Source organism: Microcebus murinus, chromosome 10 (genome assembly GCF_040939455.1).
Source record: "Microcebus murinus isolate Inina chromosome 10, M.murinus_Inina_mat1.0, whole genome shotgun sequence".
Lineage (NCBI taxonomy): Eukaryota > Metazoa > Chordata > Mammalia > Primates > Cheirogaleidae > Microcebus > Microcebus murinus.
Genome location: NC_134113.1, coordinates 91,420,426 through 91,447,106, shown reverse-complemented (window position 1 = coordinate 91,447,106; position 26,681 = coordinate 91,420,426). Strand labels below are relative to the sequence as shown.

The following is a 26,681-nucleotide window of genomic DNA, read 5'->3' as shown; positions in this document are numbered from 1 at the left end:
ATAGACATTTTACCAAAGAGGATATACAGATGGGAAATAAGCACATGAAAATACATTCAACATCATTAGCTGTGAGGGAAATGCAATTACCATGCATACTATCTGGGGGATGGGCATACGTAGGACTCAAATGGTACAAAAGCAATTTATGCAACCCAAATATTTGTACCTCCATAATATTCTGCAATTAAAAATAAATATCACCACAGGCACATAAGAATTTTAAAAAGTAACAATACCAAATGCTAACAAAAAAGTGGAGAAATTGGGTCTCATACATTGTTGCTGTGTATGTAAAATGATACAGCTACTGTATCAGTTTGCTAGGGCTGCCATAACTAAAAACCACAGATTGGTTGCTTAAGCAACAGAAATTTAATTTCTCACAGTTCTGGAGGCTGGAAGTCCAAGGGCAAAGTCGGGGCAGGTTTGGTTTCCCCTGAGGCCTCTCTCCCTGGCTTACAGGTGGCTGTCCTCTTGCAGCCTCTTCACGGGGTCACCCCTCCCCCACGCATGTGTGCTCCCAGGACTTTTTCTTACAAGGGTTAACAGTCACATTGGATTAGGCCTCACCTTAAAACAGGACTCATTTTGACTTAATCACCTCTTAAAAGAACTTATCTCCAAATACGGCTGTTACATTCTGAGGTACTAGAGATTAGAACTTCAACATAAGAATTTGGTGGGGACACAGTTCAGCCCATAGCAGCCACTCTGGAAAACAGTTTAGGAATTTCTTACAATTACACACACACACAAATTATCCCCAATATTCTTATTGCGCAGGAAGTTGTTTTCGACTGAGAGGGACTTTTCACCAGTGGTGCCATGTCCATGCGGCCGGCACAGGGGTTTCCTGGAACCGCTTATGTGAGGCCTTCGTGAATTAAACAATGAGAAGATTAATGCATGAAAGAAAGATATTATGGCAATAACAACGTGGTGACTTCTAGTCTCTTTTTAATCACATGCCTCCAATCTATACCCCTTTTGATAGAATACTGTCCAAACTACAGAGGTGCAGGGAGAGATCTGCAAACTAAGCTCCCTGTGTCACGTGACCTGCATGGATCTGTTCCATTACAGCTTACCATCCCCATCCTGAAAATCTGGGCGATTCTGAAGCTAGCTCATCAGATAAAATGAAATGCTTTCACACAAAGCGTTTTGGGAAAATAACAAAGCTGATGAATTCTTATCACTGCTACTGACAAGATCACCTAATTTCAGAGATTTATATCAACGCCTGTTTCCTTTCTAGGCTTTTTCTCATTAAACAAGACATTTTTGTGCCACAATATACAAAACCATTCCTCTGAAGTCAAGAGACTAAGTTTGTATTTTCCTCTCTTTAGCAGAAACCAAGTGCCAGCTCCCAGAGGGCCAATCTATGCCAGTGCTAAGATTTAAAGAACATTATTACTTTAAAATCTCAAATTACTAGGTTTTAAACACATTTATCCACTACATTGAGAGCAAAAGAACTTTCAAAAATTACATCTTTGTAATACATACAAGAGACTATAACTGTCACAATTGAGTACCTGTGATAGGAAGGCACTCAGCATCACTTTTGATGGAGTGGGCACTCAAATATTCTGAGCTGTGCAGTGCTACTGTTTAGTAGAGGCCATGCCATCAAATATGTGCAACTCCTGGGCTTCCAATCAATACCAACCATAGCTAGGGTGCGATCACAGTACAACAGCCTTCTAGTTAATCACTGGCTGTATTTCTTGATAAAGCAATCCAAGTCCCTGCCTCTCTGCTGTACACCAGGCATGCTCCAGGCCCAACCTCAGACCACATCCAATTTGTGTTCCTTCTTTTGTACCTACAACCAGTGTTTTAGGGAGTATACTGATATCCCAAACCAAAGATTTTTTCCTCCGACTATTTGTATTCATTGTTTCATGTTTTTTTCTTAAGAAATAGAATAGCTGTAACACTAAAACAGATGGTATTTGGAGGTAAGGGTTTGGAATTAAAAGATAAAATGTTTACCACTGCAATTTAAAATAACGCTTCAATACCTAATCATAGAAGACTAGCACAATTATCAATAGCTACATATAGCGTAATGTTATGCAGCCAGTACCACTGATGAGAGGCATCTACACATGCTTATAGAACAGGAAAGAAATTAGGGGGGGGGAAATCACTGCCAAAAAGTGTATGGTACATTTTCAAAACATCTTCTAAAGTTATGTTTGAAATAGTCTATATTAAAAATGCTTTAAAATGAACAGCAACAGGCTGGGCCTGGTAGCTCACGCCTATCTGTAATCCCAGCACTCTGGGAGCCTGAGGCAGGAAGATTGCTTGAGGTCAGGAGTTCAAGACCAGCTTGAGCAAGAGTGAGACCCTGTGTCTACCAAAAATACAAAAAATTAGCTGGGTGTGGTGGCGCATGCCTGTAGTCCCAGCTACTCAGGAGGGTGAGGGAGGAGGATCAGTTGAGCCCAGGAGTTTGAGGCTGCAGTGAGCTACAATGACGCTACTGTACTTTACCTAGGGCAACAGAGTGAGACTGTCTCAAAATGAGAAGGAATGGGAAGGAAAACTAGAAAAAAATATCTGAAATAGATACATTTTTAAAAATGTTACCTTGAGGAAATTGGGATTAGGATGGTCAGCTTTTTTAAAAGACTACTTTTTTATACCTTTTAAGTTTTGCCTTGTGCATATTACCAATTTTTAAACTTTGACTTGCAAGAATACAAGATTCGAGAACAGTCTAATTTTACCTGCTTACCATTTATCAAACAGACCAAGCATGCGCCCTCTGCCTGGAACATGTTTTTCCCTCCAGATATTCAAATTGTTAACTAATTCCTCACCTTCACGACTCTATTTAAAAATAAACATATGCCTTGTATTATACTAGTCTCTATCCCCCTACCATGTTTTATTTTTTCTTAACAGCATTTATTGCCATCTTACAGTGAATTTTGTATTTGTTTATTTTCTATACACATCTGGTCACTGACGTATGTTATTGGCTTGTTCCTTCCTAGCCACTAGAATTGTGCTTAGAACAAACCTAGGCTCAATATGTACTTGATTGAAATAACAATTTGGAAGGTGCAATAGATCTGAGAAGTAACTACATAACAATGAGATACTATAGTGTTTCTCAACTTAGGAGAACCAGCCCTGGAGGGAAAGATTTGTAGGTATAGCTGGAAAGAGCTTCCCTTCCTCTTCTCTGAAAGACACATACAGACACACCACACAGCGGCTGGTGCTGAAAACCTCAGACTGGAAGTTCAAGGATGTCAGAACCATTAACTCCTTCATTAATCTAAAGGAAATTACCATTGAATCTGAAGATATTCACCTAAAGGCCATCAAATCATCTCAATGAAGATTATTCGGGAAGAGACAGAGTACCAAACAATTCATGCCTACTACTAAACTCAAATTTGTAACTTGCCAGCTATACATTTCAAAAGGAATCCAATCTTATGATCTCAAACTCATGCCTAAATTTATTAAATAGCATTAATTCACATTTGCTTTGTTTTGTTGAGATAGGGTCTTAGTATGTTGCCCAGGCTGGCCTTAAACTGTTGGGCTCAAGCAATCCTCCTACCTTAGTCTCCCAAAGTTCTGGGATGAATTTACTATTAATCAAGTCAAGTGAAAGTAGGAGGGAAAGATGAAATATATGCTGAGACAGGCGAATATACTCCACTTAAACACCTTTTCCTTTGAAGGGTAAAAATTTTATTTTTTGAGGAAATTCTTACTGCACATTTTCAAAAAGAGTCACATAAGAAAGCAAAAATGTTATCCTCCCCTCATCCTAGAAATAAATAAGAAGGGCATAAAATTTATTTTTAAATCACGACACTTGGAAGTTTAGCACCAGCATCCAAAATAAACAAAAAAGAAAAAAAGCATTTACTATATATCTCAGATTTCTTTGGTTGGGGTTCTTCCCCACATGGTATTAATATTTCTTCTTTCAATTCATATTACCAAAACAGTAAAAACCAGGAAAAAAATATAAACCTAGTGGTTGCTGAAACTGGGGAGGTTGCTCTCGTCTTTTGTGCAGGCATTCCTGGGATCTCAGCTTGCTGGAAAAATCTGTTGACATTTTCCTTTTGCAGTTGTTAGTTTCTGAAAGAATAACAATAAACATTCTAATGTCCAAATCTTGGTTAGTCTTCCACTTTATTGCTTGGATGTTTCTTTGGTGTTGGTAAGGTTGTGGTCTGCTTTTTACTTTGTTTTACTTTTGAATGGTCATTAATTCTTTAGGTCACCTGGAAAAAATTAAAATCAAACTTATAAAGAGTGACAAAATGATCAAGAGTTGAAAAAGGCAAAAATGATCCGCTTTTCATATAATTCACAAAATAGTATTTCAAATACTCTATGTAAACCATACATTAATTTAAAACTCTTACTTTTTAACGAAGTATTTTTGTAAACCAGAAAAGTCAGTACATAATAGCAAAAATTTTATAAAATTGCATAAAATAAAACCATCATGAGGCAAAATAAACAATACTATACCATCAATAACTCTTCATTATCATTTTAGTGGCTGTACCATATCTCCTAATATGGATACACCACAATGAGTTAGGTTAAGTACCCAATGTCAGACAGTCTGTAAATAGTAGGAATATTTTCCCCCATATTTTGGATTATTTCCTTAAAAACAATATCCAGAAATATTACTTGCAAAAAGGCTATAGCTATTTTTAAATGAGTAATATCACGCTAAGTCAGTCAATGCCAAGTTTAAATAGGAAGGTTATTTCTATGATCATCCATGCTATGCAGAGATGGAATTCAATATTTGTAGCACAGCAAATGTCTACCTAATGAAAGGCTGATCCAAAAATCACTGCATATAAAAGCAGACCTCATTAAAAAGCAGGAACTTTAAAAACAACAAAAAACAAAAAACTTTATTAATGAAATTTTAAAAAATTTTTGAAAAATAGCAGACACCAAGTTTTACAACTTCTCTTTTAACTAAAAGCGAATGGAAAAGGCAACAAAAGCAAGAAATATAAAAAAACTAAAGTCTCAGTTAAAAGGGTGAAGCAACTATGGCATATGAACCCTTAACTCTAATTGGGTTGGTCTTTCTAGCCATATTTCTATCTATATAAATAAAATTTCCAAGACCTTAAACAAGACAGAAAAAAGTAGGAAATGACAATGATGCAAATAACAAGCTAACCTTTATCAGTTATTCTTTATCACACCCTACTCTAAGCACTTCATTCATGTGATTTCACTTAATCCTACAACAACCCTAGCTGCCAGGTATAATCCATATTCCCATGTTACCAGTGTCAGATCACCCAGCACATGAGACGGGGGAGCCTACACTGGATGTATAAACTTCGGCTCTTACACATCATATTGCACTGCTTCAAAATAATGTTGATTATCAAAGAAAAAGAGGAAGGAAAAAGACACTCTAGTTTGTTCTACAGGTTAACAGTCTCCTGTTAAAAAAAAGCCAGGTCTTTATTAGGGACATTAAAATTATCGAATTGGGCACTAGGTGCCACAAAAGTGAAGTATCAGTTTTCCTAAGTGGTACTAATGGTTAAAAACTGCCTGTCTAGGAAAAAACAGTTGTTTATACTGCCAAAGCTCATCACAATAAGGTCAATCCCAGAGATATTTAACCACCAAAACCACTTTTCCCCCAGAATCCCAATGGAAATAAAATGTTAGCACAGATGAATCTAAGAACTAGTTTAGACTAATTTGTACTACTGCTGAGAAATCAGTGATATTTAAAGGAAACATCAGCTCAAGGCTGGCTGCCTAAGCTCTTACCCTGCAGATGGTGAAGGTGCCACGGGAGCCTGGTGTTACTCAGCACTGCTCTGCTCGGTGGTGGGAGCAGGGTTCTCAGTTGGGGCATCACCTGCCTTGGTCTAAAACACAACACAAAACCATGAAAACAGAAATGTATCAATTCAGATGACAGTGGAAATCTCAAGACTAAACGTTCTCAAAAGTTTGATTTTATTTATTTAAAACTAAATGTATTTATTTTATACATAACAAAAACTAATACTGCATTTGATTCCCAGCATCTCCACCAAAACCAAACAAAAAATCCTCACAAAAACAAAAAATAAGAAAAAAACAAACAAAAAAAATCAGTACCACCGAGACCGGCTTCCAGATAACTAAATACCACTACTCTCACTGGAGTCCGGGATATGCATTGTTTCCAACTCATGCAGAGCCTGCTTCCTCTCTATGGACACTGTCCTTTATTTGGCGCCCTGTATGGTTCAGCTGTGAACCCCACGGATTTGGGTAAGTCTTTCAGATAGTGTTAATTAGCTGAATTCAAATACTCAGTTTGTGTCACACGGGGCACACTCTATACAGGCTGGATTTACCTCTTTGCCATCTTGTGAAGGAGCGTTAGGAGGACGGGGGCGACGCCGATAGTTGTAGGGACGCCGGTATCCACGGCGAGCAGATGGCTGGTTTGGACCATTGGCTGCTTGCTGATTCTCTTTATCTTCGGCCTCTCCAACAGCTGGGGCAGGTCGTGGGCGAGGAGGTCCCCTATAGCACAGAACACAGGGAAAAGAGAAGTGCAGCGGGACAGGAATTCTCGAGAATGAAGTGTTTTATTTATTTTTAAAGTCAAGCAATAAGTATTTATTGCTAGAATTATTCACAGGCCAATGCAGCAAATGGAACAGAGGTTTGGTGGAAAAAAATCTTATTTTTCTATCATTTTTTCCCTTTCATATTTGTATTGAACAAACATACACTGAACACGTACTATCTTCCTATCAGGCACTTTGATAGTCACTAAGAATAGAAAAAGGACAGTGGTCTGGTCTGCCCTCCAGGCACAGAGTTTAGTGGAGACTAGGGAGATTAAAACATGGGGAAACTACTGTTACTGTGTGCCAAAAGCCTGTGCTAAGCAAGTTTTCACATTAAGTATTTAATTTCAATGCTAATTCTGTAGGTTAGATTTATAATGAGAAAACCCAGAGATTTAGAAATGATTAGTGTGGTTAACTATATGGAAGTATTGCTTTTATAGATAAGAAAAAGGTCCAATATGACTTTCCCAAGATCACATAGCTAGGCACTGACAAAGCTGGGTTTCACATCCTTCTACTGTTTCCTTTGTGTTTCATTAAGACGTTTCTATGATGTCTCCTTTATTCTGAAAGTATTTAGTACTTAATCATTAGTGATTAAGCCTAAAACTGGGATGAATGTTGTGAGGAAAAAGGACATAGACTGGTATAAATCCTTTCCCTCTATAATACTTTCCCTTCAATAAGCCCACATTGACAAATTTCAAAGTAGCATCCACAGCATTCAGGAAGTTAAGTTCTACTTTTTCCACTTATCTCAAGGATAAGGTAAAGGAACAGGCAAGGCTTACAGTTTAAATAGCTTCAAAAGGATCTTAGGGAGTCTATCCCAATTCAGCATTCTCAAGTGATACAAACACAAATGGTGAAATAACTAACCCTTCAGTAATATTAACATCATTGGTGGTATAATTATATCTAATATTTATCAAGGGCTTACTTTATCAGACACCATACTAATTATCTTAGATGCATTAGTAAATTTAATCTTATTGGCAATTGCAGAACATTTGTTAATGTCTACTTTATAGACCTGGTGACTAAGGCTTAGTGAGTCCAGAAATCTGTCCAAGAACATACAGCTACTAAACTGTAGAGTGGAAAATTAAATTCTGGCGATTTGATCCACAGCCTGATGTAACCCCTCTACTGGACTGCCTCGGTGATTCAAATATTCAGTGTCCCAGATGGAGGATTCCTCCATTTGTAGCTCTCCCACTGGATTGATCACCAATTAATTTCTGTTTATCTGATTTAATAAAAATTAATAATATATCAAGTAGCAGTTACAACATATGAATAATGCTGTGGGAAAGAGATAACTAAAAATTCTAGTTAAATAGCAGGGGAAATGTCACTTGGCCACCTGAAAACTCTGGTGTATACTCAAAGCAGCCACATCTTCTAGTTATATAATAAACTCACAGAAGAGACCAATAGTAACCTCATTATACTGTTGCTCACCAGTCCTTCAGCTGGTCATTAGTTAGTGGAAAATGTTACCTACCTACGGTACCTTGGGCGATAGGTTGGATTTCGATGAACGGGTCCCTGAAGTTGTGCTCCCTCTGGGACCCCGTCCTTAATCTCTCCAATCTCACCAGCCTAGAGAGGCAATGAGAGCCGAGTGAGTGTCACAGTGCTAGGTGTAAGAGACACACAGAGCATACAGTGTGTTCAGAACTTTTTTAAGAGGTAAAAAGTAAACTGCTTCATTACAAAGCTGTGCACTTTCAGCTGTAACCGTGAATTATTTGATTAGATCTGTGCATATGAGAGGAAAGATTAAGTCCTACTAGAATGGTCCTTTGCCTTATACCAGAGCACCTAACTTTATTTTACTATATTAATTTAGCATCCTAAAATCTGTCAAGTTTCATTCATCTCTTATAAGAAAACCTATTTTGCAAAAGTAAATTCAATACCATTAACAGTTTCTACAAAGATTCTCTCCCTCAAATCACTATGACGAATTGCATCTAAACTTTAACCAGACCTGCCTTCACCTCCTGTTTCTTCCTTTCAGTTTTTTCCTTTTAACTGCTTGCATTATTTAAGTATAACATCTTAGAAAAAATATGCCTTCTTGATGATATACTTATTTTAAGCTGGAGGAATAAAATTAATTTATAGTACAACTTCCAGGGGGAAGAACTAAAAAGTAACAAACAACTGAACAATCTCCATCAATAATCTCTGAAATTCTTTACCATACAGACATATCTCTACTTTCTTTTCTCAAAACTAACATCCCTTCCTCCTCCACAGATTCAAATATTGCCATTCACATTTCACTAATGGAAGCAATCAGAAGATAATCAAGTCTACCAAACTACCTGCATTTACATTAATTTTCTTCTCTCCCACTAGCGCTGGAGAAGGTCCATGCTCATCTCCAAAAAGAGCCCCTTTACCGTTGGTAAGAGCTCTCTTACCAACGAGAGCACGTTAACTCCATCCCTCCTTTTTCCTTCTCTATACCATCATTTGCATCCAAACACACAAATATGTTGAAATAGCACCAATCTTCAACTTTTTTAGATCTTGAAATAACTTACAGAATAATTGGAATTACAGAACCTAATCTTCAGTTCACCATTTGAGTTTCACCATTTGTCCCAATGCAGCAAACAGATCATTTAAAACCATGCACTAGTCTCCGGCCACAACACCCTGAACGCGCCCGATCTCGTCTAAAACCATGCACTAAATTAACTTTTTGTCTGGAAAAGTTCTTCAGTCTTTACTTGGCTATAATGACCTTGACACTTTTAAGGATCACAAACCAGTTATTTTATAAAAATATTCCTCAATTTGGATTGTTTGGTGTTCCTAATGATTAGATTTAGCTTCTGCCTCTTGAGAGCAGAAGTTGCAAAAGTGACACCAAATTCTTCTCACTGTATCCTGTCAGGTGGTGTATGGTTCCAATTTGTACCACTACTGACAATAAGGGGTTAATCTGATAAGGGGTTAGGGTGCTGTCTGCCAGGGTCTTCCACTGTAAGTTGACTCTTTCCTTCTTTGTAATTAATGAGTACTTTGTGAGGAAGTACTTTCAAAGTGTGTAAATATCCTGTTCCTCATCAAATTATTCAATATAGTCATTTATTTATTTATATCTGTATATGCATGGTTTTCCATTTTATTCAATGAGTTATAATCTGTTACTATCATCACTGGCTAATGGGAATGTCTCCAAGCTGGCTCATGTCCTTTCTGACGTGTTTCCAACATTCTTTGAGTACTCCCTTGCTTTCTGGCACAACAAGATGTTCCAGGCTCATATTGTACTCTCTCTGTCCCAGCTCTGAAATCAGCCATTTCTCCAAAGGAGCTTCTTTTCATTAGAGAGTGTTATTTAGAGATGAGAACTTGGGGCCAGGTGTGCTCAATGCTATTAAGGTGTGACTGCTTTCAAGACCTTTCAGTAAACAGAACTAAGGAACACACACACCAAACGTTACATATGCATATGTGTATGGCAAATATACATGCCTAACTTGATCTGCTCCACATAACAGCTTTAGAGTAAGCTGCTGGTGAGCTAAGGAGTAAGGGAGACGGGGGAACTCATCATTGCACTAAACAAAAGGCAAATCACACAAAAATCTTGCCTCAATTCCACATCCTCCCCCAGCTACTACCCATTTCTTTGAGCTCCTTTACGGACATATATACTAAATAACCACTTCCAACCACCACTACCACCACAGAAACCTCCTCAAGGGGGTGTATGGTATCTCTTCTTCCCCATCCTTTGCTATGCCTTAAATTCACTCTAATCAAACTTTGGTCCTCACCAAACCACTGATCTCCAAGTTACCAAACCCTATAATCAATTAGCTTAATTTCCTCTACTTATCAACAGCATGTAACACATTTCCTTCTTGAAATACATTCTCCCTGGCTGCTCTTTTTCACTGTCCTTTGCCAGGCAGTCCTTACCTTCCTAATTTTTAACAATTGGTGTGCCTAGAACTCAGTCCTAGGATCACATTTCCACCTACACTTATCCTGCCCTGATGGCTTTAAATATGTTGTTTTTCGACCCTGAAATCACAATGAGCCCCAAAAGACTTTGGTTCTAAAATTATACCACCCTTCCTCCAGCCATTTTCTACTTCTTGACTTTGCTCTATTTTTCTGCCTACTTGATACCTCTATTATAGGTGGATTTTAAAGTGGAAAAAGATTCCCAAAGCATTTTCCCCTCTCCCCTCAAACCGATCTCTCTTCAATCTCCCCACATTTGTTTCAATAAAACTATAGAGGTACTGTTTACCCCTCATATCACATATTCACTCCATAGTCAAGTGCTGACCCCACTACACTTAACACATCCTCCAAATCTCCTGATCAGCATCTGACTACTGTCAGCACCTAATCCAACCCACACCCATCTCTCCACTGGGAAATTACAATAGCTGGTCTACCTACTTCTACTCTACTGCTTGGTGGTCCAGTCTCCATAAAACAGTATGATAATCTCTTAAATGTGTCTTCTCCCTTCAGATCCTGCCTGGCTTCTCATCACAGTGAAAGGTCAACCTTGCTTACAGTGGTCTACCAAGCATGCCTGATCTCCTCTAAGACCTCACTCTAATCTCACCTCAACCTTCTCCCTTCACTCACACCATCTCAATCGCATAAGCCTCCCTTTAGTTTCCTAGGTGCACTAGGTTACTTTTTCCTTAGAAACTTTGATTCACAAAAAAATATTAACAAAAACCGCAATTAACATGAGTAAAGGATAAGAGTCTACTAGAATGACAGAATGAGAAGAATACAGACATACTAAATTAGTATCAAGTTGTACCACTTCTTGCCCGTGTAACCTTGCCTATATAGAAGTTGCTGGTTTTTAAAAATATTCAAAGCTCTTCATTTGTAAACAACAAAAAAATATGGAAACCACTGCTTTCATAAGGCTGTAAAGAGGACTGAATAAAAACAAAGTTCAAACATCTGTCACTTGCTAAATGCCAAATGTTGTTCCCTTCCCTCCATCATATAATTCTTTTCTTAAAGACAACCAAGTGGTTGATACTAGCTCAGTGAATGAGTCTCCTTAATTTTCAGATACACAGAAATACTACCTTTAAAAAGCAAAGTCATCTGGTCACTGAAGAATCATATTGTATTATGTCCCTAGTGAATAAGGCAAATACTATTGGATGGATATATATATATATATATATATCATGGCTTTTTTTCCTATTGTGTCCCATAAATTTCATAGTGTTATATATAGTACAAAAATACTGGCAAAGACTTTATAGTGATAATCTTGAAGTAGCTTAGTTATAGAGGAAGAGAGCTTTAGGAATTTTCATTTGATGCTGTTGATTGGCTTAATCAGACTTCTTAGTCACTCAACACCCAAACAGTATGAATCAGAAAGATTCTAAGAAAAAACTGTTGAAAAGATCTCAGAAAACTTTTACTTCCAACACAGACTGGGTAAGAAAGTCAGCCTGCATTAGAAACAACTAAGCAGTTATGAGAATAAGCATACATATTCAAAATTTAGTTTTCAATTAGCTTCTGCAAATGATGCTCTACATGGCACTAAGGATTCACTTTACTCTGAAACTTCAATTCCTAAGGTGAAATATACTTTATTTCAGAAGATATGCAAAACAATCCTCATGAAATGTGATATGTGTATACCAAATACTAAGAATGATTATGAAATAATATGAAAGGAAGGCACTATTAAAGTACTAAAAATAAATGTGTAGCACAATCTCACTGACTTTTCCTGCCCTCATTTCCTAGAAGCCTGCAGTGCTGCCCTGAAGAAACCTACTATGCCTCATGTACCCAATCTCTCCATATATGTAAGTCTCCTTGTTATTTTTAGCACATTTGTCAGGGACAGCTGTTGAAGAGTAGAAGAGAAAAAACAAGAAAGAACACAGTCATGCATGATGGGATAGGAGAAGGGTAGCAAAGAACAGACTGAACATAATGTTCAGTCAAAACATTCAGTGGGGGAAAAAAAAGAAACCCCAAGGACACTAAAGAGGAAAAGTTGTAGCTAGTGATAATAAAAATGATGACCTATTCCTAGTCTTCCAAGTTTCCTGGGAATTGCAAAGTTGATGTAACATTTATTAATCACAGAATAAATTCATAACAGCTGCACTTATAATATTTTGCAATAAGAAATGAGAACCAATAATCAATCTCAATTCTATGTTAGGTTGTTTTAAAAATCAGCACCATCTATCTCACTTTAATCTAGTAATTTGTAAATGTTATCTATGTTGCAGACATCATGCTAAACCCTTTATATTTAATTTAACCATCACAATCCTACCAGGCATTTAATGCCCCCATTTACCGGATGAATTTAATCTCTCTTAAACTTGATTTTCTCAAAACCTCACAAGTAACAGAGATAAGATTCAAATCCGGGCTTTGTCTGACTTCAGAGTCCAAGTTCTTACACATACCATCTGTCTCTCTACCTTATTTCTTTTATTTGTCCATAAACTAGGAATTTCACTCTAGACACCAAGGTCCCCCCTATTGTAGGCATGGCTCATGTGGTTGTGCTTTTAGAAATGTTACTAGAAACGACTGCTCTGCAAAAGCAGACTGAAGGCCTTGCCTCAGCGTTTGCAGCACCAGGAAGCCACAAGCAAGGTTTTAGTTCCGGCAGCTGGTGTTGGAGGAGGAGGAGGAAGAGGAGGCAGAGAAGGATGGAAGGGTGAGGATTGCTGAAGAGAAGTCCCAGGTGCAATTTTACCTGCATTCTGTTGGGATGGGGAAAGACCCGTGAGCGGCGGTCAAAGGTCTGTCCCACGTGGTAAGGCGGGAACCGCCGCTGCCGGTACTGAGGGCGGTACTGAGGGCGGCGCAGCTGATTCCGGGCCCCAGAGAACTGCCGGTCAGTGGCAGGGGGCTCAAATCCTTCACTGCTGCCGCTCCCTTCCTCCTCCTCCTCCCCAGCGTACTAGCGAAGCAAAGAAACAGAGATTCAGAAGAAGTTTCAGCAAGGAAAGAACCAAAGAATACCATTTAGGATGACTATCACCAAAAGGAAAAAAAAAAAACTCCCCAAAGCAATAATCCCTTTTATTATACAGACAAAATGCATTTAGCCCAGATTATCATGTGATTACCTGGGATAAACTACATTAAGATTAGAGTAGATCTGCAGATAAAATACCAAGAAGCGGAAAAGCAAGAGCAATCAATCTATAATGAATTTCATAGTTATCTAATTAGAACTGATGAATCAGCTGACCAACCCCACCCAAAGAATATCTACAAGATTGATAATATTTAGCTCTATCAAATGTGTCTCCCCAAACATTTACCATCCCTTGGGGCAAAGCCAAAAAAGAATACATTTTATGCTGCTATCAACATATTTGACCTGAGTATTAATAGTATACTTCTTTCAGCAGTTCTCACATTGGGGATTGGGTCTCTGAAACCTTCCAGAAGGTCAGCGAGGTCAAACTAGTCCCATAATGTTGCTAAATTGCTATTTGTCTCCTTCCATACCCCTGCCATTCTCTCATGGGTATACCATGGGGTCTTCCAAAGGATACAGTGACATGTGGTCCCTCAGCAAATCAAATGCAGAAACAGATGAGAATCCAGCTATCTTCTACTAAACCATACATCAAAGACTTGCAAAAGTGTAAAGTAATACCATTCTTCTAGCTCAATTTAAATATTTTCATTAATAAATGTTATTTATGTTAACATGTTACTTTAAATCAATTAAATACATTTTAAATTTAATTTCTAACACAATAAATACTAATAGACATAAACACACACAAACAAAAACTCTAGGATCCTCAATAATATGTAAGCATATAAGTGGCTTCAAACCTGAAGTCTGAGAACCCCTGACCCATGGCATGATACCCCTTTATGTTTAGGAGAAAAGTTTTAATTATACTTTAACAGGAAGTAGTAAGTCCTAACACTGGTAGTTTCTAAATATAGACCTTATTAACAAAGGGAATCAGTGACTCATTTTATATTTTTCCTGTATTTAAGCAGTAGTGGATACTACCATGTTATATTTTTTAAAAATTAAATAACCATGGGAGGCTGAGGCAGAAGGACTGCTTGAGCCCAGGAGTTTGAGGTTGCTGTGAGCTAGGCTGATGCCATGGCACTCTAGCCAGGGCAACAGAATGAGACTCTGTCTCAAAAAATAAATAAAAAAAAATTCAACCACCAAACATCCCTCAAAGGGTATGTGATTTCAAATCTGACTTTCAAAGGGAGATATGCAAATATCTTTATGGGAAGTAACTGTAGTTTTAAAAAATGAATAAATTAAAAACAGAATGACCCATTTCTTACTTTGTGGGACAGTATTTAAGCTTTAGACTCCTCTAGACCAACCCCAGCTGTGTAACTATGTATTTTCAAAAAGGAAAACCTCAACTAGTCTAATTTCAGAAAAATCTTCTTAAAACCCGTATCAAGATATGATTCACAACTATGCAAAGATTAATTATTTGCATAGGGAATGCTCACCAAAATGCTCAATGTGAGGCTGTATGTATACTTTTGAGATTTGAGGTTTTATTGCTAAATCTTTTACACGAATGACTTAAGAATTTCCAGCTTTCAGAGGGGAAAAGTCTTCAAGAAAAATTTTTCTCTGGAAGTTTTCCCATCACTTTTACTTCTGAATTAACTTAGGAGTTAAAACAATCACAGCTATAGCTCTGTGAACCTGATGAACTTGAAAGAGTTAACATGATGTAATAAATGCTACAGCAGCTCATTTCTACCCCTCCCCCACCTTATCATTAAAAATCAAACAAGGAAAAACAAGGGTAAGAAAAATACTGAAACACATAAAAGTCCAAAGGAATCTGATTAAATCAATTTGGGCAGGTTGTGAGGATGACAGAAAATAAAGAGGAAAAGCATTTAGGTAAGCAGAAAGGTATAAATCTACTAAAATAGAAATCAGTCATTCTCAATTGCAGGTATTTTATTCCGCTGAGATTTTTCAGAAGTTTTTCTTTGGATGATATGGATAGGCACAATCTTATGCTCTCAAATACCCCAAGTTTCAGGCTATGGTGCCAATCCCTTGTTCTAATTCTAGAAACATCAAAAACTGATTCAAATTTAACAAGGTCCTCATAATCACATATGAACTGGGTTCATTTCGGGTGCCTTGACAACAATTCTTCAAATTGAGCCTCCTAATTAAGCTCCAGCCAGATTTGCTGGTAAACTTTTTCACCTGGATTGGGACCAATCTAAAAAAATCCAGAGCATTACTTACTGCTTCTTTGAAATAATGCTAGGCTAAAATAAAATGGAAAATGCTAGGCTAAATAAAATAGCCACTTAATCGAGGTAAATTATTTAATACTTCTGTAAGCCAGCACTTTTATTGTCTATACACAAGCTAGTCCTCATTCTTTCTCACCAATCAAATGCTGGTTTTCTTAGAGGTCAACACCATTAGCGCCAAGGAGTGAACAACAGGTTTAGGTCCATGGCAAAACCCCACGCCTCTTTGCCAATGCATGTCACGTGACTAGGTTCTGGCCAAAGAACCAAATGAAGAAAATCTCTTTGACAACCTCAGCACTGCCGACCTTAAGTCAGTCTTCCTGTTAAAAGGAAGACTAAATGTCTATTACTTGCAGCCAAATAATCCTAATTGATAAAATTTCTCAATGGCAAGTTTCCAATGAGACCAGTGGCTATGCATAAATTCTGAGCACTAAAAATTTTCCCTCGAAGGAAAAAAGGATCAATTGTCCTGTCTCCAGGAGAAAACATGGCATTTATCTGCTCCAAGTATATTCACTTAATTTCAGACGTGAAGAATTTTTCTATCACTGATTAGTAACAGAGACAACGTACATTCCGGGGAGGCCCACGGCGTCTGCCATAGTACCCACGTCTGTAACGGCGCCGGTCAGCAGCATAGCGACTCCCTTCTACAGGAACTCCATCCGGGCCAGTCACATTGGCTGCCTCTGCACCCTGGGAAAGAAAATAAAGATGGCCTCAAAATTAAAAAGATAAATTAAGCCAAAAACCAGCCTTGGACAGCTAGAGTATAAGACTGGCAGAACATACTAAGAATTCAACTGTGATCTTAAAAGCAGACCCAAGTTTTTAACAAGGTGAACAAGGTGCTTAATGTCCTGATTTAAACATATATGGCTTGTTTGCTCACACAATCTAAGCTTTGCTTTCTTGTCTGGTTATGCCAAGTTCAAGAGCAATATGTACCTCTTTAAAAAACATATACTAGTAAATATAACACAACTGTAAAAGGACAGGTAATGCTATACCAGGAAGAATATTCCTAAATGGAAAAAAATTGAGATACTGTTATCTTATAATATGTTGAAATTTATGTTACTCTAAGAGGTACTAAGAGAATCTGTACTCATGGGCTCACAGGGCTCTGTCTAGCACTAAATTACTGAAAAGTGAAACTTCTCCCATCTTGGCTGCAACAGGAAGAAAGAAGTCCTTGATTTAGTAACATATAAAGTCTCCACACATGTAGTTTTTCTTTAGACTTTCCAATTATCCTTGAGACAGAGTTCTTATCCTCATATGGACAAATGGATAATACTTCAAAAATATTTTTAAAATTAGGATAAAGCAGATTCAAAAGAGTGTATTTGACACCCTATACATCAGTTTATAAAATTTTAAGTTCTGAAAACATGAAGGAGTAAAATCAACCTTGCAAAACAAATCTTTAAGAGCTGGATAGGATATCAGAGATTATCAAAGGCCAACATGAGCTGGTGGGTAATTTGAAACTCCCAAGAGATTTGTAAGACACCCTAGGTATCACACTGGTAAAGACAACCACTTAAATTTCTGTATCACATGAAATAATGTTTTTCTTTTAGAATAGTTTGAGAGTTGCTAAAAACATGGACTATGGAATGGTGTGTACGTGTGTGGAAAGGGCACGTACATGAGAGTTAACTAGCCTTTCATTCAGTTACTTTATAATTCAGCTGCCATGGCAATTGTACCATACGCAGTTTTAAGATGTTTATCTATAACAGTGTTGATTAAAAACAAAGCAAGCCGGGCGTGGTGGCTCACGCCTGTAATCCTAGCACTCTGGGAGGCTGAGGCGGGCGGATTGCACGAGGTCAGGAGTTCGAAACCAGCCTGAGCAAGAGCAAGACCCCGTCTCTACTATAAATAGAAAGAAATTAATTGGCCAACTAATATATATATAAAATTAGCCGGGCATGGTGGCGCATGTCTGTAGTCCCAGTTACTCGGGAGGCTGAGGCAGAAGGATCACTTGAGCCCAGGAGTTTGAGGTTGCTGTGAGCTAGGCTGACGCCACGGCACTCACTCTAGCCTGGTCAACACGCTAGACTCTGTCTCTCAAAAAAAAAAAAAAAAAAAAAAAAACATAGGCCGGGCGCGGTGGCTCATGCCTGTAATCCTAGCACTCTGGGAGGCTAGCGAAGGCGTAGAGCTCAAGGTCAGGAGTTCGAAACCAACCTGAGCAAGAGTGAGACCCCATCTCTACTAATAGAAAGAAACTAATTGGCCAACTAAAAATATATAGAGGCCAAGCATAGTGGCTCACACCTGTAATCCTAGCACTCTGGGAGGCCGAGGTGGGTGGATTGCTCAAGGTCAGGAGTTCAAAATCAGCCTGAACAAGAGCGAGACCCCTGTCCCTACTATAAATAGAAAGAAATTGGCCAACTAATATATCTAGAAAAAAATTAGCCAGGCATGGTGGCACGTGCCTGTAGTCCCAGCTACTCAGGAGGCTGAGGCAGTAGGATCGTTTGAGCCCAGGAGTTTGAGGTTGCTGTGAGCTAGGTTGATGCCATGGCACTCTAGCCAGGGCAGGGCAACAGAGTGAGACTCTGACTCAAAAAACAAACAAACAAGCAAACAAAAAAAACAAAGCAGAAAGGACATTACTAATATTGGGATTAAATATAAAACAGCATTAAAAGATTCTGTAGACAGTCTTCAAGATGATCCATCAGCTTCTAAGATTGAATTCACTTGAACAATGCTGGTACAGTCTATCAAGATGCCTTCAGCTTCCCAAAATACAAGCCAAACAGAGAAAATACAATGAATTTAATTTGAATTTATAAACAGAAAGAATTGCTTACCAATCAGTTTGAAAACTTTATTCTGATAAAAAGAAATCTTTCTCCCCAAAGTGTTTATTTATTAAATCTTTTTAATGCCATAAAACAGTGAAATTTTAATCTAGTCTTAAAGACATACATTTGTTACAAAAATAAAAGTTACTTTAAAATTTTGAGAAATTAGCTTTTCCTTCCATAAACAAACTTCATCATTTATTAAATGAGAAATCAAAATGACTTTTTTAGTATATTGAGGAATGTTTACAATAACAGTCAATAATAATAAGTATTTCTATTTAAAAGTCACTTCCTCCTATTATCCAAAAATTCCAGAATAATGTCAATTCAGAAGGGCTGAGAGACCATCTACTGTGCAACAAAACTGTGTGCTAGCACACTTTGATGGCAACCGCAATTTCCCTCACCTTCTCTCCTTCAACCACATCAAACTCTACAGTTTCTCCGTCTCCTACACTGCGCAGATATTTCCGTGGGTTATTCTTCTTGATGGCAGTCTATCAAAAGAGAACACAAAGTTTTATCGAAAGTATGTTTCAATACTGGTCACAGATTTCATTGTTTTCAAGTTTACTAGAGTGAACTGGAAGAAACTTCTGACCTCCCTCTTATTACTTTTTCCAAAACAAAACAAACAAAAGCATTAACACTACATTCCACATTACTTTGTGTTATTCTTCAAATTTCATCTTGACAGGTAGAGTGTTTCTACTGTAACAGTGTGTACAGTTGTTACACACTGCTGTTACAGCCTCGTTTCCTCAAACCATTAAGCTTCTGAGATTCAGCCTGTAGCTCCATCAGCAAGGGGGAAAATATGCCTTCCTGTTGCATACACATACCAATGCATATTTTAGGTACAGAAGTTCTTAAAGACAAGAATGCCAAGGAGATAAATATTTCTGATAGAGCAAACAAAATTACCTTAAGAATCAAAACAGTAGTAATAATGTGGCCTTCCCTTTCCCTCCCATTTTATGGATGAGTCGATATGAGGCTAACAGTTAAATGATTTATCTGAGGTCACAAAGATAACAGCCCTAAGGATGATGGGGTGGGGAGGAGAGGGAGTTCACATCCCTGTACTCTATCTACATAATATTTATTCAACATTTTTCGTATCATATCGCATTCATATGTCAACTAATCCTACTATATTCTCTGATAATACATTAAAATGTTAATGAAGGTGTTATTCTTTATTAAATATCTACACATAAATAACTACTTATGAATAGGTCTCTCTCTTTCAATGGAAGGCAAAGAATAATTCCTGCAACGAATATTCACATCTTTGGCTGGTATCTCTAAACAGTTAAAGGGGCTTTGAGTTTCTATGGAACTAGGTCAACCTTATTTTATAAAGCGATTAAGTGTGTGTAATCCAGCCCTTCCCCTACTCTGAGTAGGAGGGAGAAAAAAGAAGAGTGAGCCAATAGAGCAGATACCTCACCCACAGAGGAAAAAAGGCAGTTCAGGACAGGAGAAATGCGCACGCAGCAGGAACATTCAGGCACTCCAAAAACAGCCCCTCCCTGCAAGCTCGTTCCCTTTTTCCTGTTAAACTGGGCAAGCCTCAACACACTGAGGTGACTCACTATACGGGGGCTGGATTCAGGTCATATACTCACAGGTTAATAAGCTGGCAGTACAGAAACTGTGAGGACTTTCACTCTAGTAGTCATCAGATACAGAGTTCTCACCCCAAAAAGTTCTGTTAACTTCCAGATATTATAAAGCAACACTTTGTTTCAGTCTGTTACACCTTTAAGTCACTGTATCTGAACAAAAAATCTACTCAAATCATCTAGGTACAATTGACATATCCAATCAAGCAGAAATATTAAACCATGGGAACCACAACTGGAGAGCTTTATATCACTATCTCCAACCCTTACACCCCACCCCAATACATACGCACTAAACAGATGGAAACAAAAATATAGAAAATCAGATGCTTGACAGAGCCCTGCAAGTAAATGTGCTGGCATTCGTACATGCCCGGTATACCTTTCCTTATTGTTATATGCTAAGAACAACACATATATTTCAGACAATTCATTCAAAACTAAATCTACAAAATGAACATACAGTAAGGACAGGTATTACTTCTCTTAACTTATTTTGTAAAGCAAGTCCAGGATACATAATAATAATAATAATAGGATAAATAACATAGTAGGCTAACAATATAAAGAAAGACTGAGAGACCTCATTTACCAGGACTACCCTGGGAACTAGTTTTCTCATGTCTTACCATCTGCTTCACTGTGCTTTTTAAGAACTGCCATGATAGAAGAGCTTTAACCAACATCTACCCAGCCAGGTTGGCTCCAGCCAAACATTGAGGAGGAACCACAACATCAGAATAGGATGTTAACATGGAAACATTTTTTTGCTAGGGACTCAAAGGCTTTAGAAAATGGACCATTTTCTAAATGGTCCAACTAAATATTATGTCATTCAAATACAAAAATAAAACTATTTGAAAACAGTTACTATGACAGGACAGAAGAGCTTTTCTGCCAATCTCAAAATATGGAATTAAGCTCTCATCCCAAAGTGAATCACATAAATAATTTAGAGTAGAATAGTAACTTATAGGACTTACTTTAGGGAAAGTGACAATAGCAGATTACACACACCCCTCCCTCACATATAATCCCTCTTACCTGATGTACAAATACATCTTCTTTGGTGTCATTTCTGTTAAAAGACAAAAAGCTCACAATTAAAGGTACTAGGTATGTGGAAAAGCTTAAAAGAATAGATGTGTTATGAATTTAGATCCCCCAAGACTTCAGAATACGATATAAATTTTCATTTATCCTGGAAACTCAATTCAGACACTAGACTCAATCTTGTTAAAACTTCTAACTCCACAAGATATCCCCTTACTCCCCCACATCACCACAGTGCTTAGATCCAAGTGTACAGATTCAACATACAGAAACATCCCTTTCCTGTCTCTTTCTGAATCACGTGGCATGTAATCAGAGCTCTAGATTTTCCTCCCAGCAAAAGCAAAGCAAGACAGTTAAAAGGACAGGGCACAGCTGTGAACTAGGCTCTCCTTACACTGAAACTTAAAACAGCCCCCCGCCCCCACCCCACCAAAACAGACAAGAAAAGAAATTGGAGAAATATTTTTAAGGGGTGGGAAAGCAAAGCAAATGACTATATCATGTAAAACCATCATGATACTCCCAACAGCTTGCAGTTGTGTTCACTTCTATATGGTTAGAAGTTACCATAGTTTAAAGGAAATACTACAGTTTCTACACCGGACATGGACCAGACCAGGGTTACGGATCCAGCTCAATTACTCCCAAGTTGGGTGACCTTAGGAAAGTTGCTTAACCAGTCTAAGACTCCATTTCTCCATCTGTGAAATTATGGAAATGGGCTCAGTTATCCTAGGGCCCTTCCCACTTCTGATTTTATCTGGCCCTCCTTTTTTTCTTTTAATGAATAGATTTTATGAAATGAGTTATTTATTAGTGTCCTGGAAATGTATTTTAATTAATATTTAACAACCAGCAGCTTAGAAATGAGAATGCTTATAGTGCTTAGAAACTTAAAAAGTTTATTTTTTTAAGCCATTAATAAAGTATGTTAAGGGATTTATAACGGCTATTGCCACAACATAAATATAAATTTAAATGTAGATACACACACATACCGATTTATAAATCCATATCCATTTCTGACGTTGAACCATTTGACAGTGCCAAGGACTTTGGTGGCTAAAATAGGATTAAGCAGATAAATTAGTATCTGACCTACAAAGAGATAAAGCTCATATCACTAAGATCTTGATAACATTATACAAAGCCTAAACATACCCAAGAAAACCATTAAAAGCTTACTTCAAAAATATATTAGGAAAAGAAAATGAAGCCAGAATATAAGCAAATAATTTTCAGAAGACTAAACCTTTCTTCTTTATTAAACTTTTCATAAAGTTGTAAGACAAGGAGGGGTCATATGTTCTGCAACAATTAAAACTGAAAAACAGTGTTCAAATGTTCTTTAAGATTAATGTTCCAAGACTTAACCTAGACAAATTTTTTAAGCACAAAATTGGGGCCACCATGAAAGAGTATAGGCAGATGAAAGACCTTAACAGGTCACTTCCACACTTTGAAATATTAGGCAAACTTTAATAAGTGACCCAGTAGATCCTTGTTAATAGCCAATCTACAAAGATATAAAGTAACTTGTCTGGTTGCCAAATGGGGGCTGATCAGGAGTGAAGAGTAATAATAGAACTGAAGCTGTCTCATTCCAGTTCTGTACTTAGCCATCCTGGAGATGTGATGTAACAGGCCTTTTCAAACCACAGTGATGACTTTGGGGTTCATTATTTACGTTGCTCTCTACAGTTGGTAGAAATCAAATAGCATTTTCTGTAAAATCCCCCTCTTTAACTTGATTGTCTCTACCTTCTGTCATGAACAGGACCACTTCTCTACAATGCCAGAATTTAGCAGAATTCTTTATGAGAAGGAATCTAAACAAAATATAGCTTCATGTAACTTATACTTTGTAGATTCATATTTATCTCAACTATTTTAAATATAATCCTTGGAATCAACTGTGAATGTCAAATCCAATGCCTCTAGGAATGCCTATGTCTAAAATTCAGGAAATGCAGAACGCAATTACAAAGACTCAAGGAAACAGGAAACATGACAATAAACTACCTTAAAAGAAAAAAAAAGTTTAGTAGAGAATGAAAGTAACTATTAACATTAATCCATGCTGCCTCTCTATGAAATACAAAGTTCCTCATTTCCAAGGATAAACAATAAGTCTTTGCTTAGTAATTAGGACTTGTTCTGTTGTGGGCAGGGTTAGTTCTGAGTTTTGCTAGACTGACACACTTGGGGAAGTATTTTAGTTCTCTCTGTAAAAAATACAACAAAAAACCCTCCCTCCTCTTTCTGTCGCCAAAGTCATTCAGCCCACACTAACTAACCAGTCTCCAGCTCTTAATTCCAAGTAAGATCTCTCCAAGGGAGAGATCAAACCTCTGGAATCTTTAGTTTGAGGCCATTCTAATTAGAGCAGCAGGGAAAAGGAGGAAAAAACATTTGGTGTTTTAGATGCAAATGTACACAGAAGAGGCCTGTTTTTGATAAAATATATGCATTTTTAAGTCACATATTATTTCAAATGGTATTATTTTTATACCTCCTTTCATTTGCCCAAAAAATTATTGACCTGGGAAAATATAAAGAAACTGTTCTTAAAGTCTAACACTATTGAAGGAAAAATCTTGAATAAAAAGGCAACATTAATAAGAGAGAAAAAAGACGAGAAATGATTCAAGTCTAACCTCAATCCTGGCTGAAGGTTATTTTTAACTCCCCAGTGTAGCTTACAATTTTTTTCTAATTCTACAATATTTCTAACGAGTTCATATGGTCAAACAAATTCATTCCCACTTCTTGCTTTAAACCATAAACTCACTGCACATACACAGGGGAAAAGGGGGACAGAAGAAGGCGGGTAAGGCTTCCATAATGCTCATTAGGAGGAAAGTTTTATTTCACTCATGTAAATAAACTATTCTCCCCAGCCTATGTGCTATATAAACTGAAGTTAAGGCCCATTTGCAAATACTAGAAGGAGAGAATCCAAGAACAGATATCCATTTCAGTCAGCACTGTGCCTAGCACATTTTAGGCATCCATGTGTTTGCTTGGCAAAGGACAGGAGATGGCAGAACATACTGGACAGAGAAAAACAGTGTTGAAGTGCCCAGTAGAGAAGGCTGTCCTTCACTTTGAGAGAGTTGCAGACAGAGTGGAAAGAAAAAAAGACACCAGACTCATCACCAGGGATCTGGTGGAGGCAAAACAGCAGTTGGCCATTCGTGCAATTAACCTTAATTTATCTTTTTTCTTCATCTCTAATGATAATCTGCTTTCCTTATTCTCAGAGGGTACACTCGTCAAGTGAAAAACTACAAAAGTTCCTTTACACAAAAATAAGGTATAATTAAGAAAGTATCTTAACACTGCTTTGGATAACACAAGGTTGTCTTTGTCAGACATTTTGCACGGAAATGTTCCAAGAAACACTGCTGGAAGCTATACCACAATACGGTACTGACTAGATTTAAGCAACTTTTAGACTAGCAAAAAAGGGGTTATTTTGTTTCTTAACCTACACAAATTACATTTAGCATATTGTTTGCAGGAACTGAGTAAAAGTTCTGAAAAAAAGAGGAAAGTAGTCCTCAAGGTGGGGGATATTATCACCACATTATACTTTTCTCACATTATTCCCTCAACTTTCTTCCTAATGAGGAGGCAAGGCTCACAGAGATCAGACACGCCCCAAACAAAACCGTGAGGATCTCTCTGAAGCATCCTCCACCATCTGCTAACTTCCCTGCTTAAAAGGGAGAAAGATATGCACACACACCCTTTGGGGAGATTATTCACCGCCCACCTGCTTTGCAAGCCTGTCTCAGGCCTCACACAGGGCGTTACTTAGGAAAGAGGACGCTGAAGTATGTGACAATACCAACAACCATCACACAAGCCCTCTGCAGTCGTCTGCCCCCTAAATCTGAACGTCTCAGCTTCCTGTTTCCCTTCCTAGGTTACAAGTCCCACGGTAACAATGTTTTGGACGAACGTCATACCCCGACTTCCGACGAAGTTTTTTCAGCTGCTACACCACGTGCGTTCCCACAGTCCGGGAAGAGGGGACGCGCGCGGCGATTGGCGGACCGGGCGACCGCACGGCGGCAGCGGGCACCGAGGGAGGAGGACGCGGGGCCGAGACCCGTCCCGGAGCGGATTGCAACACCTCTCGGGCGGCATGTGGCCGGCAGGAGCATGGCGCCTTTCCCGTGCCCATGTGGGAAGGGCGTCAGGGACGGACACCTGAGCCCTCCTGGCAACAGCCTTTCCACCTCGGCCTCCTCGTCTCGTCCCTGCGCCCCGCTCTTCCCCGGAGGAAGCCTTCTCCTCACCCAGATCCCAAGCCGGACTCCAAAGTTCCGGGACCACGTGTCTGCGCCTCCCCTGCCCCCGCATGCATCCCTGCCCAAGGTCCCTCTCCCGGGCCGCCTCTCCCTTCCTCTTCCGACCGGGGCATTCTCCCGGGGGCACGTGCGACAGTGCCAGCCGGCGACACGGCTGAGAGCCCGCTTGCCGGCCCAGGCCCGCAAGACAGGCGCGCAGGGCGGCCGGGCGCTCACCCGGGAGCGCCTGCGGGGCGGGCGGCCCGCGGAGCCGGCGCGGGGGGCGCGGAGCCCGGAGCCGTCGGCGGCTCCCGCCCGGGCGGGAAGCGTGGCGGGGCTGCCACACGTGCTCGGCGGCCGCGCCGCCCGCCCCTCGGGAGCAGCCTCTGCCTGCCCGGGCCTGACTCACCGAGAACTTTCTTCTCCGCGTCTTCGCTGCCGGCGGGCGCTGCAGAGGCGGGGGCCGTGGTGCCCGTGGCTGCGGGGGCCGCGTCCCCGCCCGGGTTTCCCGCGGCGAGGGCGGCGGGCGCGGGGGCCGCGGCCTGGGGCGCGCCGCCGCCCCCCGGGCTCTTGGGCGCGGGGTCCTGGGGGCCCGCGGCGGCCGCCTCCGCCGGAGCCTGCGGGAGGGTGGTAGCGGTGGTGGTGGTGGCCTCGCCCGCCTCGCTCATGCCGCCTCCTCTGCTCTCCCTCGGCACCCTGGTGGCGGTTGGTCGGCGGTTAGCGCGGCTGGTGGTCGCGGCGGCCGGGCTCGCTCTCGGAGGCCGGTGCGGATCTCGCGGCGCGGGCGGCGGCCGAGGTGGGGTCGCGCGGCGGAGGCGGCTCGAGCTGTCGGGCGCGGCGCTCGCTCGCGGGCTCCTCGCTCGATCTTACTGCCCCAAAAATGGCCCCGCACAAGTTTTTCTAGGCGGCGCGCCGGCCGGGCGGGGAGGGCGGGCGAGGGAAGAG

The 26,681-nt window shown here is 39.6% G+C and overlaps 1 protein-coding gene across 3 annotated transcripts; it reads right to left on the bottom strand.

The window, feature by feature from the left end:
* Window positions 1-3,706: 3,706 nt before the first annotated feature.
* On the bottom strand, window positions 3,707-26,658 carry YBX3 (Y-box binding protein 3). 3 transcript variants are annotated; one of them, XM_076007659.1, is made up of 11 exons: window positions 26,319-26,658; window positions 26,146-26,270; window positions 22,437-22,500; window positions 21,427-21,460; window positions 19,162-19,251; window positions 16,494-16,616; window positions 13,378-13,584; window positions 8,128-8,225; window positions 6,396-6,567; window positions 5,818-5,918; window positions 3,707-4,274 (listed from the first exon to the last, which is right to left on the bottom strand). In XM_076007659.1, the coding sequence occupies exons 1-10, from the start codon at window positions 26,402-26,404 to the stop codon at window positions 5,853-5,855; spliced, it is 1,065 nt and encodes a 354-aa protein (XP_075863774.1). In that variant the 5' UTR covers window positions 26,405-26,658; the 3' UTR covers window positions 3,707-4,274; window positions 5,818-5,852. The 3 variants fall into 3 exon arrangements, with proteins under 3 accessions (XP_075863774.1, XP_012596928.1, XP_012596929.1); XM_012741474.2 differs by having other exon boundaries at window positions 26,146-26,658; XM_012741475.2 differs by lacking the exon at window positions 13,378-13,584 and having other exon boundaries at window positions 26,146-26,658.
* Window positions 26,659-26,681: the final 23 nt, after the last annotated feature.